The 18,344-nt window shown below is 48.6% G+C and overlaps 1 protein-coding gene across 1 annotated transcript in view; it reads right to left on the bottom strand.

Annotated features, from left to right (window-relative positions):
- Positions 1 to 13,180, bottom strand: part of PKD1 (polycystin 1, transient receptor potential channel interacting) — a 128,889-nt gene extending 115,709 nt beyond the window's left edge. The window contains exon 1 of the mRNA XM_088152401.1: positions 12,810 to 13,180. Coding sequence (XP_088008527.1) covers positions 12,810 to 13,090 — 281 coding nt within the window. The 5' untranslated portion in view covers positions 13,091 to 13,180. The remainder of the gene's footprint in view (positions 1 to 12,809) is intronic.
- Positions 13,181 to 18,344: the final 5,164 nt, after the last annotated feature.

Here is an 18,344-nt window from a genome sequence, read left to right as displayed (position 1 = left end):
ATGGATGAGATCTTTGGACATCAGATGACGAGTCTTTCAAAGAGGCATGCAAGAGGGGATAATGGGGGATTTCAATCCTCCGAACATCTGCTGGGAATCTAACGCTGCTGCGAGTCGGAGACCAACAAACTCTTGTCTTCTCTTGCTGACAGCTTCCTTTGTCAGAAGGTGGAAGAAAGAACAAGAGGGTCTGCTACCTGGACCTAATCCTCATCAACAGGGAGGAATTGGTGGAGAAAGTGAAAGGGCCTGGAACCTTGGGGGGAAGTGACCATGTTATCCTCAAATCTATGATATTGTGATGGAATGTGAGGGTGGCCTCGGAGGGCGGGGGGAAGAGATGCCGCCTGGGGAGCCATCAGATAAAACGGAAAGGAGTCCGCCACAGGGTAGCGGTCAAAGACAGAAACTTAGGAAAGACCCGCCCTAACTACTCAGGCGGTAAATAGGGAGGGCGGGAGATTTGTGCTTTCAGACTTGCAAGATTCTGCTAATGGAGCCTTACAAGAAAGTAGAATTCGCTCATCTGGTCTTGCTTCCTGTCTGGTTTACCTGGGAGGGCTGATAGATATCCAGAGGAGAAGGAACTGAGAAAGTCAGGCCTGCACACCGGGCTTCAGAAGAGCAGGCGTTGGTCAGCTCCAGAGAAGGCGGGTTGGATCCAATGGCTTCAGGAAGGATGGGAAACCCTACAAAAGGGGATACTGAATGCACAGTTGCAAGCAGTTCCCACAAGAAGGGAAAATGGGAGCCATCTAAAGAGCTCTCTAAAATGCTGGAGAGAAAAAAGGACATGTACAGGAAGTGAAAGAAGGGGAGCATGGCCAAAGAATACATTTCCAGAAACTCCAAGAACTGTGTAAGACATGCTGAAGTTCAGAATGACCTGAGGCTCCTGGCTTGAATCCATGAGCAATGGATTAAAACTACACGGAAGTGGAACAGGCTACCACATGAAGTGTGGAGTTCTCCTTCACTAGAGGGCTTCTAACAGAGGCTGGATGGACATCTGTCAAGGATGCTTTAGCGGATCCTGCATTAAGGGGTTGGTCTAAGTGACCTCTGAGGTCCCTTCCAACTCTAGGATTTTATTAAAAGAAAGCAACACACAATGCAAATATAAATTTTATTATTATTTGTTAGTAGCTGGGAAGAGCAGCTTCTGCCTCACTTCTTGTTTCATTGAATTTATACTGTTTTCTCTCTATGATGCACTACCAGCACACCAAGTCCCCTATGGGTCAATCTAATCTTGGTTACTTTGGGACTTATTCTGTTTTAACCTTTTATAAAGTGCCAGGAAGCCCACATTTCCTGCCATTTACAAACAGCTGTAATATATGCTCTTTTGCATGCAGCTTCCTGTTAACATTCACTTTTTCAGCACAGTTTTCCTTACACAAATGTTTCTTGTCTGTCTTTCTCAAGCATGCATTCATTCTGCTCATGGTCTTCCAAACAGATTCTTTTTTGAAAAATGTGTTTCTGAGCAAATTTGGAATTTGGGTGGATGTATCCTTTGCTCTCACAGAAATCCGTGGCGGATTTCTTCTACATCTCTCTCTCTCCACGGCGGTTTTGCACAACAACTCTGCGATGTAAAATAGAAATGAGTGATGGGTTAAATCACAGTTTACATGAATAAGCCACTATTGCCTGAGTTCAGCCAATATCCTAAACTGGGCAAGTTCGCAAACAGAGCTCAGCCAAAACCAAAGAAATAATTTCAGGCTGGGTAGGGATCCAAATAGTTTCACTGCTCATCAGTAATTCAGGGTACCAAATTTCCCAGGGCTTTATTTCCATTAAAAATTTGCCATCCCACCTCAATGGCGATGCAAATCGCCTATTCAACTTAGGCTAATTTGTCCTGGAAAAAAGTTTGATGCAAGGAAAAGTTAGTCTGTGCAAATTGTACTTATCAAATTCAAAACTTTCTGGAAACCCACATCCCTGCCTAACACTCCCCACTGGGGCTGGGGCTCCTGATGCTGCCTTTTGAAACACGTGCCAGGATGGGTGGTGGGGTTGCCCAGGAAACAGTAGGCAACACATGCCTTTGCAGACAACTTCACGGAGCGCAACCTTGTTTGGACTCTGTAGCTATGGAGCTTAACAAATGCCAAGTCTCACTTATGTATTAACCACTGCCCTTCACCCCCTGCCAGCCGGCACCAGGACCTGAGCACCCTGCCAAAATCTGATATCACCCCTGCCTTGCTAGAAGAGGCCGAATGCAGTCAGCTGACGTGGACAGCCAAGGCAGCTGCCTGTTGTCCCAAGGGCAATCATTAACCTGCCAATGCCAGCCAGGTCCTGACTGGCCGGCTTTCTTCCCACAGCTCCCAGCACAACCTTCCCCAGCCTGGCCCTTTCCAGATGTTCAGGCAGCAATGCCCGTGGCCTCAGTGTTATGCCCCCCGCAGCCCCGGAGGACGCTGGTGTGCTGCAAGGGAGAACCATGGCTTCGGGGCCTCCTGGACCGAGGAAGGATGGGGAAGTGTGCTGGCCAGAGCTCTGGCCATCCTGTTGTCCACTCAAATGGTCTCACAAGTCCTCCTCCAGCTGCACTCCCAAATATTGGTTGAGTTTTAGAAATGCAACTGCCAGTAAGTCTGATTTTCCATAGCTTTTGTAAACTCCCTTGGGATGTTTTTAAATAAAGACCCAAGATCAAGTTTTTCTAAAAAAGACAAAGATGAGGAAATACACTTGCCCAAAAGACCACATGGAAGGGTCAACTGTGATTTTTTGTGCCCCAAAACATGCCGAACCTTCAATACGATGCTGCCGTTTCTGTCTGGGCCCAACATGGCTCTGCCTGGCACTAAACCAAAGCTGAGCAATTAGCGAACATCTGACCCTGGGGGGCCAAGCAGCGCTTCTGGGGATCGAAGGAGCTGCTCCCCTTTCGGCCTGGAGGTCGACCGGAATGGAGGACACAAGCAACCTCCAGAGGCAGCCCTGCCCAGGCTAACCAGTCCTGTGGGTGTATTTTGTGGACCCAGCATTCGTGTCTTGCGAGCTGTGGCTTACACAGCCTAGCATGATGTGGGAAGGCAGCCCTGTGGCTTCTTCCTCTCTTCGGCCACCTTTGGGATCAACACCGCTGACGCCCACTTAATTTGATGCAGGGAGCCCTGCTGGCTGGGGTGCTAAGAATGGCAGTCCATCGCCTGCAGGGGAGGATTTGCTGGAGAAAGGCAACCTGTCGTTTCAGAGGGTTTGCACCGCCCGTGGGTCGCCAGGTACAGAAGATGCCTGCCTGCCTATTCCCACGGGACTATGGACCCAGACTTCAGGGGGGCATCCCCTTTCGCTTCTGATCAGCTTTGTCCACTCCTGAATTCCAATCTTACACCAGCGCATCCGTTCAAGGCAAACTCAAGAGCAAGCGTAGCCCAGCGGATGGGCCCCTAGGTGGGGTGCTGGGAAATGTCTGCTTCTGATCCTGCCTCTGCTCTGTGAGGCCACATCCTACCCTGCAGAGCTGTTTTAATTACAGACGGAATCATGGCATCGGGCTCTGAAAGCCGAGAAACCACCACCAAGAACGCTCTTGTCCAAAAGCCCCGTTCCAAAACACAGGCATGTGCAGGGACGCATGGTCTCTCTCAGGCACATACCCCAAAGGAGGTATGTATGTTTATTATAAGTATGACTGCAGGCAAAGCAGAGGGCTCAAGGGACCTGAGGAGCAATCGCACCCCTCTGCCCTTACGTAAGAGTTCGGCTGGACCAGGCTTGCCAGTCCGAACAATTTATCCACAGCGGAAGGTGCCAGCGGACATACTCTGGCTGACTGCCCCCAAGCTGCCGGCCCCTGCAGTTTGGCTCTGCCCTGGCCGGCCTGAGCAAGCGGGCAGAGAGCGAAGATGCCGGGTCTCCTGTCCCACCAGCACCCATCCACCCATCTGACGGGGAGGACAAGGCAGCTTGGAAGAACCCAAAAATAAACAGCAGCAGTGCCTCTCCCGCCCCCCCCCCCGCAACTTGCAGCTTATGTAAGTGCGCTGCTGAACACGCCCACCCCGAGACGGAGGGAGCAGCACCGCCAGGCCATCTTCTGGAGGACCTTAATGGGGGAAAGGAAGGGAGGCAAAGGTTTTCCAAAGAGAAACTCCTTTTCACAGCGGGCTGTTTGCATTATGCTGCAGGCAACGGATCCTCCCAAGATTCAGCGGAGACCAAGCGGCTTTTCTTTTTTTAGCTCAGCAGAACAGCTGTCCCCCCAAGAAATGCAGGCTGGCTGGGGAACTGTGGAGGTTGTGACACCCCAAATCTAGAGAGCACCAGGTTGGGGAAGGCAGCAGTATCCATGTGCCCAGGATTCTCGGGCTGTTTCTGAAAATACAGAAAAGTTCTCAGGGGTTTTGATGAGGTAGAAACAGGAAATTGTTCCTGCAATCTCAGAAGGATTGACCAATTGCTCGGCTTGCTTATTTCTATGCTCTTCTTCCTCCCCAAGACTAATCTGCAAGAAAAGCGTTGCCCTAAACAAAAGCATCCCAATAAAACCAGTTAAAGTAAACCACACTTGTTTTTTGAAAAAAGCAGAAAAGCGAACGAAGAGGCTGCCTTCACAGGACTCCACTCCTGGGGCTGCCACCCTCCTCCTCCTAGTACGGGGGTCCCATGAAAAATGTGGTTCAGTCTCTGACAGGCTCAGACGGATTGGGACTTCTCCTTCAAGGTAGAAAAAGCAAACTGTTAAAATACAAACCCAGAGTTCTTCCAGTGCACACACTCCTGTTTATGGGCCATTAACTCCAACGTGTAGGAAAACGTCCCACCGATGCAATGAGCATAAGGGGGGGGGGGTGTTCAAATGAATATTCTTGAAAATCGCCTGGGAAAAGCTCCAAAAGGTCTCTGCCCCGGAGACAGGAGCGCCTGCAGGGCGACTCCCCACCCAGCCCCGATTCAGGACTGGCAAGGCAGCAGGTGCCCAAGATGGGCACTAAGTAGCCTTTCGTCTCGGGAGGTGCAGGGCTGATCCTATGCAAAAGGCTCAGGGCAGGGCCGGAGCACGTAGGGAGCAGCTGTTGGGGCATCTGCAAAGCTCCCTGCAGAGCAGCCTGCCTCCGAATACAACTGGGCAGCTTCAGCCCACCCAACCTAGAGTGGGGGGGAGAGGCCTCCCGGCCTGGAGGGAGTGCAGGGCCCACGGAGAGCCCTCCCTGACAGCATCGACAGGGCCGGCCTCCTCCTGCTTCTTCCCAGCCTGCCAGAGACCCACCCGAAATGGGGAAGAGCCCTTGGCGCAGGCAGCTCCCTTCCCATGCGAAAGCCATTAAGGGCTCACACGGAAGTGGGACATGAGGTGCAGCCTGGGACCATTCCCTTTCCGCGCACTGTGCCAGGGCGTTTCATCCTCGCACATAGCAGCCAAAGCACCAGAGAGCCAGATTAGGATGAGGAGCCACTCAGCCCTCTTAAAATCTGGCCTGGCTTTCGCAGCCCCAGAGGATCCGAGGGAAACCATGCGACGGATCATGACAGAGGGGAGCCTAAAATAAGACTGGGGCCCACCTGGGTAGCCTTCTCTAAGGAGGCTGGACCAGACTCCTTTCAGCTCAAGCAGCCCAGGGAAGGTTGCGTGGTGTGTCGGGTACCGTGGGAAAATCCCTCCCTGGCATAATTAACCATGCCACAAGTGCCCTCTTCATCTCTGAATGAGTATCCGTTCTGGTCTGGCTTTCTACTGTCAGCCTTTGCCTTCTCTTTACTAGGTGGAAAGGCATCGCAATATTAGCCCACCTTGAGAAGGAGCTGCCCGCTGCTTCTCTGGGTGAGTGACGGCTCTAAATTGGCTTCCTTCCAGTCAGGGCATCCTCAGAGAAAATCTGAGCGGGAATTCCTTGGCAGAAGAGGGTCTTGTCTCCTCTGATGGCCCGAGGGTTTCTTTCCCAAGCCCTGATTGGTATATACACGCATATATGCTACAAATTGTTTAATAATCCAAGAAAGCAGAGCAGTTTCTAGGGCGAGAAGGCTAAAGACTTCTTAGCATTCTTAATCCACCCACTCATCAAAGTTCGAGGAAAGGACTGAAATGTATGGAAAATGTTGATAGCAACAAAAACAATTATTAAGAAGTTGCAAGAGAAGAACGTAACTGAATCATGTAACACACATAAATGTGTGTAATTTTTCCAAAGTGTCCTGAATTAGATTCTGCCCTTTGGCCTCCTTTATTTTTAGAAACAACAACTGCAGAGAGACAACGTTTGGTCCGGATGTTATTACAGGAATTAAAAAAAAAGTCTGTGGAACCAATAGGGAGAAATGGGGAGGGGGGAGGCTAGCCAGAGAAAAGATTTCAAAGAATAAAGTTTAAGATCATCATTCTGTTGTTTAGCCAAAATCATTCATAAGGACCAAATAAGACAACGTCTTTGATTTAACCTCAATTCCCGATTTGCCCTTGTTCTGTTCCAGGATGTGCTTGTCTTCCCAGTCTAGTCTACAACCCTGAGATTTCCTTGTGGTCTCCCATCCAAGAACTAATGAGCGTCAGAGTCCAGAAGATGCTGCCACCTGCCAAGATTAATGATGAAATAAGGTGTAATATTTTTCCAGATCAGTTTCTGAAAAAAGCAGGCGCGTCCGCAGGGTGTGGTCAAAAAGGCAAAGATGGCAGCCACAACAGTGCAATAAAAGCTTCACCTGTTGCAAAGTCAGAAGGAAGCTCCATAAACCTCCTTGAGAAATACACAGACATGGATGTCCAGTATTGTCTTCTAGCTAGCAGGCAGAGAGATTGTGTATCAACCAGGATTACCTACCACCATTCGCCCAAACACCCAAGTCCAAAGCTCCAGGTGATCAGAGTAGAAGCCGACCCATCTGAACACATTAATGACTGTCAGAAGCGGGGACAGGGCATTGCGGGGGGCTCAAAATTGGTGGGGTAGTGAGCAAAGTGAACATGGGACATGTTCAGAAGGAGTGGGGCTTTCATCAATTTTGATCCACCAACAATTAATAATAATAATAATCAATGCTTAATTATTTAAAACCACTACAAAGTCATTAATGACTGCAAAGTTACTCCAAGTTATTTATTTATTTGCTTCTTTGTTTAAAGCATTTATATGGCTGCCCAAGTCGAACAATGTCGCTTTGAGGGGTATGCAGTAAACCAACAAAGGTATCTGAAACAAAATAAACAATAACAGCTAAAACAAATAAAAACAATTAACTGACATTTGGGAACTCAAATTTATTGCACTCTTCCAGAAAGGAGCTCTAATCATCCCAACCCAGAAGCCAACAAATAAGGTATTAATTTCTAAAAGAAGTTACTCTTCATATGTAATAATTACAGAAAGTGACTGCTATCTTAGAAGGGGCATTTCTTTAAATGGTTGACAGCTATAATAAGTCCCTTGCAGAGAAATCTAGCATATGTTTACTCAAAAGCAGGTCCAATATAGTCTTATTCTCAGATGATTCTCCACAGGTTGGTGGCAGTAACTGGTATGCAGACATGGGATATATATCAATATAGGATCAATATAGGATCAAATCTACATTTATATCAGCCCTGGGGTAAGGCTAATAGCACTCCTGTGTTCTGGACAGAAATTAGAAATAGGGGATATTGCATAGCCAAGTGCCTCTCCAAGGGGCTGTTTCACACATAGCAGGCAAGGAACCCAGGCTTGCCACAAAGTGCACGTGTATCCAAAGGGAAATCAAAGACAACAGCCATCAGTTAAAAAAGAAATAGGTATAGACCAAAAATGCAATCCCAGCGGAGGTCTAAAGCTAGCAGGAACCCATGAACTGGCAGATTCTGTTTATTGATTCGTGCCTTTTCTCTGAGCACCCAAGACCCAAGCAGACTTGCCAATTTATTCCCAGAACAACCATTCTAACAGGTAGGGTCCTCTATTTATTTATTAAACAAACTGTCCATCTACCAGAATGATCTCTGGGCAACAAGCAAGAATCAAAAACACAACATAATTAAAACGAAAAACCCATTAAAACGCCTCTGTCAATCAATCACCCCATACGGGCTCCATCAACATCCTCACCCCAGCGTCTGGGGGAAGAGCCAGGCCTTCATCACTTTTCTGAAGGCCAACAGGGTCGGGGCCATCTGTACTTCTGGGGGGAGGCTGCTCCATAAAGCAGGCCCCATGGCAGAAACGGCATACTTCCCAGGCCCTGTGCCAGATCTAGCGGGACAAACAGAAATGGGGAGAGGTGGTCCCGCAAGCCACCTGGCCCTGTGCCCTGTAAGACTTTAAAGGTGACAACCACCACCTTGAATTGCACCTGGAAGCCTACAGGACTCAGTGCAGCTCACACAGCAGCAATGACAGACACGCAGGGGCATCTGCTTGGGGAGGGGAGGGCAAAAAGTCAAGGTGGCAGCTATAAACATGCAATCAAAGTTCACCCCTTTTTATGGGTATCACAATGCATGTAATAAAGGCGGGGGCTTTACCTGAATGGTTATGGCGACCGTCTTGACTTTTTTGAACCCATCCCTGCGGATACCCCTGCAGAGAAATGTGCACAGCAATCTACATAGTAAATGAATAAATAATTATAACCATAGTAAAGATGACATTGGGCATGGTATGGATTCACTTTAAACAAAAAACTGATAATCTAAGCTTCTCTATCTCTTATCATTCTCATCCAAAGATCTGGAAAATACATAACTTTTTGAAAATACATCAGAGTTCATAATTTAGATGAACTCTGATGAACTTGGAGAAAACTAGAAAATACACATTTTATTCTCTATTTAACATTAGGCACTAGAAGAAAACCAGATTAAATATATAGTGAAAAAGGTCATTTATTTTCAAATAAAAATCCACATCCCTAAAACACCTCCTACATTTGAAATGTTAGTACAGATCAACCAGTTTTTCAAGAAATTGTCCTTTTATTTTGAGAACTGCAAGCTGGCCCCAAATTTTAACTCACATATGTATTTTTAGTATTTATTTACTTATTGTGTTTATATATTCCAGACTCTGATGATTCCTGGCAGTTTACACCATAAAATATCAAGACATAAAATCAAAATATTCATGTGTTTTACACACTGAAGACTTGTAATGCCACATATTGCAATGTTACACTGTAATGTCAAACAGAAGAGATAAACAAAAGGCAAGTATGTCCTTCAAAAAAGGGAAACTTCTCCAGAAATTAACAAACAGAAAAGTAGAAAGCAGTTGTTCATTTATTCAAGTAAACAGTGAAAGTAATCCATCTATAGGGCTGTTTCTCACAATATTCATACCAGTTTCAATTACTTCAATCAATTAGTTTAATCTGCTTCTTTTCCAGCCATTCTGACCTATGATATATCACAATATTTCTTTCAACAAATTCCTCAAAATATCAAAAAATATATCTACCCCAGGAGAAATTTTAGCATGCATAATGGTCATTCTCCCAAAAATTGATCTGATTTGTTCTTTGCATTCTGCACAATGTTACATCTTCCTTGCATACAAAGATGAAATAATTGAACAATTTTAGCTATAAAATATCCAAATCTCTTTTCCAGTTTTTGTGTGTATTCCATCCATCCTCAACCTAAATGCTTTTGCCCATAAATTTCTACTGTTTTTTTTCTTTCTGAATTACTTGCTCCATTCACACACAGAGGTCTTTGAAAAATTCTGTATAAACAAAAGTACTGAAGCTGCAAATGCTGATAAAAAGGTGATCTTGTTCTGCAGAAGATGATTTCTCATTCTGAAACCTAGATTCTCTCCTATATCCTTCAGTGCTCTATCCTGTTTTAAAACAGAACTCACAGGGGATGTGAACATGTGAGTAGCAAAGCACCTGCGATGAGCATGGAAATTCAAACACTCTTTCCAAGCAAAGTCACGGGGGCACAGCCACCTCCTGTCTCCAGTTTTCACAAATGCAGTACGGTATAATCTGATCCTGCACGCTTCCCATTTGCTAAATTAAAATAATATTTTTTAAAACACGAAAATGTCCAAGGGAGAAAGAACTTGGCAGCTACCAAGGGCAGAATCCTCAGGTGCAGGGGTGTCCACAGGGAATGGTCAAAAAAGGCAAGATGTCAGCCGCGATGTGCAACTGAAGCTCCTCCTGCTTTTCATGGGTGTCCCTAAAAAACAGATTGTTTCAATCGCACCATCACGGCCCCCATCTTGACTTTTTTGACCATGCCCTCCGAAACCCCGCTCGATAACCAAAGGCACCCCACTGCCTATCCCAGACACCGACGCTTTGCCAGATTTATTCAGCGGCGACGCAGTTCCTAGAAAGTTCCGAGTTGCTCCCTCAGCAACAAGAGAAAAGGCCTCCATTACGCATCAGCCACCAAGGAAATGGAGCGCAGGATCCAGGAGGGAGGAGGAACACTCTTGCCCTTCTTTACATGAGAACTCCCTACGCGTTGTGCCTCAGCTGCCTCCCCCAAAGCTTGTGTCTGGAAAAAAAGCCAGCTTCTATTCTATTCTTGCCAAAACCATCCAGGGTAGTGGGGAGAACCAAAATCTGGGTCCATGTAGAGTTAAGATCCCTCTGTGAATCGCTGTTTAGCCTTTCCCCCACCCAGTGACAGGGATCTGTACCAGGCTGCACTTTCTCAGAAAAAGATGGAGCCGTGTCAAAGCACCAGGTTTGCAAAAAAAAGCGGGCAAGGTTTCCCTCCGTGCATTTGAGCTGTTAGGTAACTTGCAAACTACAGTGAAGACAGACTGTTTACATCTGGCATCTCTGTTAGTTGCTTGACTTTTCTATATTTTTAGCCTACTTTTATTTTATAAGTGGTTGCTATTGTGAAGGTGACAGTAAAATGAGAGATATTTCACTGTAAATTTAATTTCTTTATTTTAGGTACGCAAATGCAAATCTCAATCTTACAAACAAAACAAAAGAAGGGAGAGGAAAATGTGGAAAAGTAAGGGAAAAAAAGAGCTGACATTCTTTCAGATGATTAAAATGACATTTTCCTATGCTGCCAAAACAGATATTCCATTCAGCTTTGAATGTCTGGAATATACTGACGAACTTTCCATTTTGTTCTGACTGAAAGCATGATATAATGTTTTTGTTATAATCAACCAGGCCTAGTGCCAAACTGCATGTATCTTGCAGACCCAACAATCAAACCCTTCATAATCTCACTTCTGTCTTTTCTGCAGATCGCAGACACGCCTAGCATCCCCAGCACAGGGCCCTCCAGCAATGCCAAGTTTTGCCTTCCATATAAGCAGCTGATGTGCAACTTATATGGCTGGCACCAGGCTTGCAAGGCTGCACAGACCTACTAGATTCTCACCAAATCGTCCACCTTAGCAAAGATTAGTTATTCTCTATGAGGATATCACAGCGGTGCAGAAATGTGGGAAGTACTTTTCATCTGGCAAATAAATGACTGCCAATCTGAGCCAAATCACTTTTTCAAGAATCTGGACAAGCATTTCAACGGCAGCAAAATGTTAGAGCTGTCTGTATCTCAGATTTTTGCAGCTTGGACTGATAGCCCCACCTTCCTCAAATAACACCATTTAAATGTTCTATTTTTTATTTTACGCCATCTTCCATCTGCAGCGCCCTCGACATCTAACTTTGGGGTCAACAGCAGCACAGTCCAACAGATTCTGGGGCCCCTTTAAACTCATTTATGAACCCTCGCCTTGTAAATTTCTCACAAACCGATTAGGCGTGTCCCTTACGCTTCTGTCCTCTTCCTATGTGATGCCAACATTCCTATTACGACAGGCTGGAACAAAACCAAATGAATTAGGAAAAAAATACTGTAACTACAAGAAGGTAGGCGGTATGACTGACAAGACCCGCGCAGACCCCACTTAGCCACGAGATGCGCTGTCTTGAAATTACCTGACACCAGAGCTGAACTTACAGAACCAAAGGGACTCTGCACGTGCACCAACCCAAACAGCAAAACATTTATATGACCCAGAAGCCCAACGGCGCAAATGGGTTTGCCTCTAGTCTCTTCCAGTTCCCTGGGACTACGGGGCCCATGCTCCCCGTCCTTCCGTTCCATCAACTCTGCACCTTGCCAAGGAAAGGCCAGCAGCTCCTGCCCCCCAAAAGCAGGTGGAGATGTGTGGCTGAGTAGCCCCAGGGAGGGGGGATGAAAGGAGGCCCCACGGGGGAAAGGGGAGGTTTTTCTCCCAAGCCCCAAACGCATTCAGGGTCAACCAAGGAAACCCACAGGGCGCGTTAGGTTCAGGCAAAACCAGGGCTGGCTTCTTCCAGCCATGCTGAACTGAGGGAGGGGATTCACTGGGCCGGGGCGGGGGCCGGCCACGGGCTTTCGGAGGAGGCTGGATGGCAGCTCCCTGCCTCCCATCCGCAGAGCCTCCACCGCCTGGACTGGCTTCTGCCTTCCCCGGAGCCAGCGAGCGTGTGCGGGGTGCGGGTCTTCCGCCGCCGCTAAGGGAGACAAGCGGCGGCACGGTGGGGCTGCCGAGGCGGGGGCTGCTCCCCCAGGAGGCCGCCAAGGACGGCCCACAGGGAGCGTCCTCCGGCCCGGCCAGCCCCGAGGCCGGGGAAGATCCCACGTCCAGCGCTTCTCCCGCCTCGCACGGCTGGCGCGCTCCGGACAGGGCCCCCTCCGGCCCTGGCGAAAGCCACCTCAGGCCGAGGCCCGCCCGCGGGGCCGCCTCCCGCCCAGCCGGGCCTCCTCTGAGGGTCCCGCAGCCGCCGCCCCCGAGACGCGCCGACCGCGCTGCCCGGCCGCGGGGCACCTGCGCGGCGGCTCCGGCGGCGGAGCGCTCCCGAGCCCGCCCGCCCCCCTCGCGCGGCCCGGTACTCACAGCACGGCGGTGCGGGCGGGGAAGGCCGGTCCGGGCGGCCGCTCCAGGCCCCTGGCGGCGCAGTCCACGGCGCAGGCGGCGCCGGCCACGGCGCGGCAGGCGCACTCGGGCCCGCACGGCAGGCAGCCGCGGCCGCTGGCGCCCGCCCCGGCCAGCCCGCCGCCCAGCAGGCAGCAGAAGAGGCACCAGCGCGGCCAGCCCGGGGCCGCGGCGGGCGAGGCGCGGCGGCGGCGCCGGCGGCCGCCCGCTCTCCGCGGCCGGAGGCAGCGCCGGGCAGGCATCGCTTCAGCGCGGGCATGGCATGGCCGCTGCGCCCGGGCCGCCCCTCCGCTCGCTCGCTGGCTGGCTGCGCTCGCTGGCTGGCTGGCTGGCTGGTTCGCAGGCGGCCGCGCGCCCCGCCTCGCCCGGCCCCGCCTCCGCCTCCGCCTCCGCCTCGGCGGCTCCGCGGCCGGCAGCGGCCCCGCGCGGGGGACGGGAGCGCTTATCCTCGCGGCGGCCCGGCCGCTGCCTCGCGCTGCCCTCCGCGCTCCTCCCGCAGCGCCCCCGGCCGGCTCCGGAAGGAAGTCCGGCCGCGGGAGCAGCCCGCCCCGGTCTAGGCGGCGGCAGCGGCAGCGGCAGCGGCAGCGGCAGCGCCGACCCTCGGGGCCGCTCTGGGGCCCGGCCTGCGGGGGCCGCCGCGTCGCGTGTCCGCGGGCGCCCGGGTGGCCCAGGCTCGCTCCCCCGGGCCTCGGCTCCTGCCTCCGGGCCCCGGCCGGCACGCCGCCGGAGGACCCGCGTAGCCGCGACCAGGCGGACGGTCTCCTCAGAGTAGCCGTCGTGGGGCAAAGCAGCCATCGTTGGCGGCCCCGTCCCTCTGGGGAACCGGGGCCTCTTCCAGAGGGAGGGTCCGACCCCCTCCCCAAAGGCTCGCCGAGAAGAGGAGCTCGGAGGGAGGCTGGAAGGCCCGGGCGTGGCGGGGGCAGCAGACGGCGCTGGGCGGCCTCCTCGGGGCTGCGGGCCCCTCGCCCAGCGGCTGAACCGCTCGCCGTTGAAAAAGAATAGTTGCTTGTAAATGAGGACACCTCGCTGGGGAAAATCAGTTTGATTTAGTTTAACGGAAGCTGTTTAAATTCCTGAAACCAGCAGTTCGGCCCAAAGCAGGTTTGCAGTTTCCGTCGATCCAGCGAGTCGCTTAGGAGCCTTTCCCGGGCCGGACTGCGGATGTCCAGAAGGGCCAGTGGTTTGGGGGGGGTTAGAGGAGAGCAGCGGAAAGGATGGGAGGCCGCATCGCCTTCTGTGTGGCAGGAGAGGCGTCTCTGCTTTCTGAAAAACAACCATTCTCGATCTTTCAGGTCTCCTCCATCCTCCCCCAAGCTGGATAGCAGGTGACCTTCTTCCTGAGATACGAATGGGGGATTCGCAAGGAGCAGGAAAGCCTTCTCCTTCTGTCCTGGCCTTCAGTCCTCTTCTTTTGGGTCAACCCATAGGCGGACACCAGGTACCTGCAGAAATGTGGAGTCCTTGGGTTTCTCTGAGCTTGGTTCTTTTCTTGCAAACGTTTCATTACCCGGCTAGGTAACATCTTCAGTGCTAAAATGGACTGCCCTGAAGATGTTACCTAGCCAGGCAATGAAACGTTTGCAAGGAAAGAACCAAGCTCAGAGAACCCCAAGGACTCCACAGTTCAGCCCTGAGCTACACATATTCACCTCTACTGGTACCTGCAGAAATGCCAAGGTAGCATTTTAGTGGTGGGGAAGAAAGGAAGAGTGTTCACGAGAGGAATCTTTCTCTGTGTCCTAGTGTTCAGTGGCCCAGAAGAGGTGAAAGAGGGAAAAAGTAGCGTGTGCAGCATTGGCATTAAATTCCAGAGATTTGCTGGCAGTGCATGCTGATGATATGGGGCTGGTGCTCCAAAAGTGTGACCACATGGAGGAGGCAGTTTCTCCTGCTCATCTCGGGTGGAGGAGAGACTTTGCAAGGGGCCTTTCCCCCTGGCACCTCACCCCAGCAGAAAGATGCGTTGTGGCAATGCCATTTTTCAGCCAGGTTGCCTTCATGAGGGAGCCAGGCTGAAGTCATCCTTCGCTTTCCTGGTAGTGAAGCCACGCTTTCTCGATTAAGCTGATGCCCTCCAGCAACAAGGCGTGTGAAATCTGTTACCCTTTGTTGCTCATCGTGTCAGAGACCCAGTCAGGGAACCAGGAGCAAGTGAGACCACAGTGGCATTTCCCGGCCATTTCTGGCTGATGCAGGACCCCTCCCCCCCTGCCAGGGTACTGCTGGCCTTCTCCTGTGGTTTCCTTGACAGGATCGTCTGCGGGTCAGAAAGTCAGGCTGTGATCCTGCAGTGCACGTAAAAGAAAGCTGGGACGGTGGGGCTTTGGTTGCCGTGTTGCAACTGGCAGGTTGACTTTTTTATTCCCCCCTGCAGACGATTCTGGCTCTTAAAAGAGTTGGCTGCCACAGCATGATGCTGGTGGCCCATCAGAAGCTCACAATAACACAAGACCTGCTCAACGGGCAGTCCTGTAAGAGCTTTAACTTTTTAAAAATGTTATTAAACATTAACAATTTAAAAACATTTCATGAATGTTTAAAAGCTTTATTAAATGAAATAGGCATCTTCATGTCACTGTTAGTTGAGTAATGAGGACTACAGCCCTGAGAAAGCGTAATTCATGGCTAATTGCTTTGGGCCTTGCATTTACTGGGGCTGCTTTGTGATGGTTTGTCTCCTACTTTTGCAATCTTTTTGCGTAGGATCATGGGTGTCTGCAGGTAGCGGGTGGTCAAAAAAGTCAAGATGGGAGCCAATATGGTGTGATCAGAGCTCCACCCATTATTTACATGTGATCACACCTGCTCAGGATGGTTTTCCTGGTTTCTTCCTTTTTCCTCTGCTGCACTCCATCTTTCATACCTCTATAAATGTTGGATATTTTTAGTTCCCTTTTAACAATATTTTACAAGAGTTTTCCATGTGTTTTAAGCATTATTATAGTCATGGTCTGTTGCTAAAGAGCCTTTTATTTATGTTGGTGTTCTGCAACAAATCTATAACAGCACAATTAAGCTGATTAAATGAAATTGACATTTAAATGGAATTAAATCAAATGCAGACTTTATTTTACCCACATCTCCTTTGGGAAGTGCCGCCTCTTGTGGACCATAGTTTAGCCTAGTTTAGCTTTTCTGCATCAAGATGTTCCCATCACACAATTCCCCTTTGGGGTAGGCAACATTACGCAAAGCACAGGAGAGGAGAAATCAGGAAAAAAAATTGGAGGCAGAGCAGGAAATCAGTTAACTAACTAGTTCCACAAGATTGCCCATAATATCCTTGGCCACCCAGTTAATTATCTGATGATTCTGTGACTCTCAAGGAAGTGGACGGGGTTCCCTAGTCTTTTAGCCCAGCCACCTGCTAGGTCCTTCCTGGATGGCTGAAGCCGCCTGAAAGGTGACCTAATGATTGTGGCCGTGCAGTGTGTCAGCTCCCTTGAGTGAGGGGCAGTTCCATTAGCTGGAAGGAGGCTGTGGTGGTCCCTCTCCTCAAGAGACCATCACTGGACCCAATGGTCATGATGGACGACTACTGTCCAGTCTCCAACTTTCCTTTTTTAGGAAAGATGGTGGAGAGGGTGGTCAGGCTTCAGCTCCAGAGGACACTGGAGGAAGCGGATTATTTAGAACCATTTTGGGTTTCAAATTGGGCTTTAGTAAGGAAATGGCATTGATTTTTTAAAAAATATAATTTTTATTAAGAATTTTAATTACAATAGTGAATTCACTTTATATACTGTATGTTAAGCAAATTTTCAGGAACTGAAACCAGCTCACCAGAAGCCACTATCAGAGAAGATGCTGATCCTAGCAAAAAAAAAAAAAAAAAAGTAAACAGGAGAGCCATCCTCCTCCATCTGCAAATCAGTTTAGAAAGTTTAAATTAATTGTTTTAAGTTGATGAAGATTCTCAGTCATCCAGGTGGAATTATCTGGGGGCTGAGTCATGGCAACTGGACCTCTTTTCTTTTGGTTAGAGACGTTTCGCTGCTTGTCCAAGCAGGTTCTTCAGTTTTAAGTTGTTTAAACTTTGACTTAAAGGAACAGTCAAAACACAAAATGAAACAGCAAGGACAGGAAAGATATAGTCTATCAACTTTCCCGGAATTCCTACACTAGATACTTTGGGAAGGTATAGTTCCCACACATTTTGAGGACCGAGAATTGAGGCCTTCGCAAGTATCACTAGCAATCTCTTTACTCTCTCCCTCCTTCCCTCCTGCCATTACTACATTCTGCCTGTTTTTACATCTCCAATTCCATATTGCCTCTATCCAGCCTCCAGTCCCAACTCTGTGGTCCTCCTAACAGCACACTTTCATCTCCATCCTCCTATCCCAATAGAAGACAAGGAACAGCAATAAGAAGCAGACAAAGCTGAGGTATTTGAACTATGACTACATTATTTTACCAAGTAATTCATAATAAGAATTTCTTAATAATTTGTTAAAAAATCACATATGATAGTGCTTGAGCCAATCTGATAACTACCTATCATTGAATAAAGTCTGACATCTGCTCAGCATTTAAGAAGTAAAAGGTACATAATGCATCTTTATGGCTGGATAGTTAAGGGTTGCAGAGTGAATTCAGTGAACTTCAACTCAAAAGTATGGGTACACTATCCATTCACATTCAGAGACTATATAGTAGACACAACCCGTGGTAGAAGAAAGGGTGTGTAAAGAAGTTATACAGAACATTTTGGTCTGCTAACTTTCAAACAGGCATCCAGTCAGAGCTTGTGAACTAGAACCCTAACAAAATTTGCTTACCATTTTTATTTCTAGTTGGGATTTGTGAGTTGGGTTGCAAATTCTAGGCTTCCTTTGAGGAGGGAGACTCTGATGACCATTTTTTGTGGTGTTTTTTTGGAGGCCCTTGATTTGTTAAAGTGCCTAGAAAGCAATAAAAATCCCAGAACTACCTTTTTGTTTCCTTGGTGAAAGCATATACCTGAAAATCTGCATTTCATACTTTAAACCCCCCTGGACTCGTTTTCAACAAGCACAAGATGGTGTACAAAAACCAATGGTATATTAAAGACGGAATCAATATCAATTCAACAGACTATTAAGCAATTTTTAAATAGTTTAAATATTAGAGAGAAAAGACTATCTCCAGACATATATTAGGCAAGAACTAGATGTTACAAATTCTGGGCAGTGATTGCATCACACTATCTTTAATAGGAGGGTCTTTTGTTATAGGTTTTATGGTACGGAGTCCATGTAGAGTCAGCAGTAAGGAAGTGCCACAATAAATAACCAAATAACAGATGCTATAATACATCTTAAACGTGTCCTGTTTCATTATGTATGAGGTAGATGGACTTTTTCTACCTCAGACTGAGAATAAGGGTGCTTCCAGCCAGGTTTAATTATCCAGATTCATTCCTGTCATTTTAATTGGAGACCAAAGGACATCACTTCCAATCTCTAATCATCCTTTATTTTCTTCTTGTTTCTTCTTAATAGAAAAACATCTGCA

Source organism: Python bivittatus, unplaced genomic scaffold (assembly GCF_059951505.1).
Source record: "Python bivittatus isolate LINGU-HERP-01145 unplaced genomic scaffold, Pbiv_v1 ctg000030_np1212, whole genome shotgun sequence".
Lineage (NCBI taxonomy): Eukaryota > Metazoa > Chordata > Lepidosauria > Squamata > Pythonidae > Python > Python bivittatus.
Note: the sequence above shows the minus strand (reverse complement) of the source record. Positions and strands in the feature narration are given on the sequence as shown.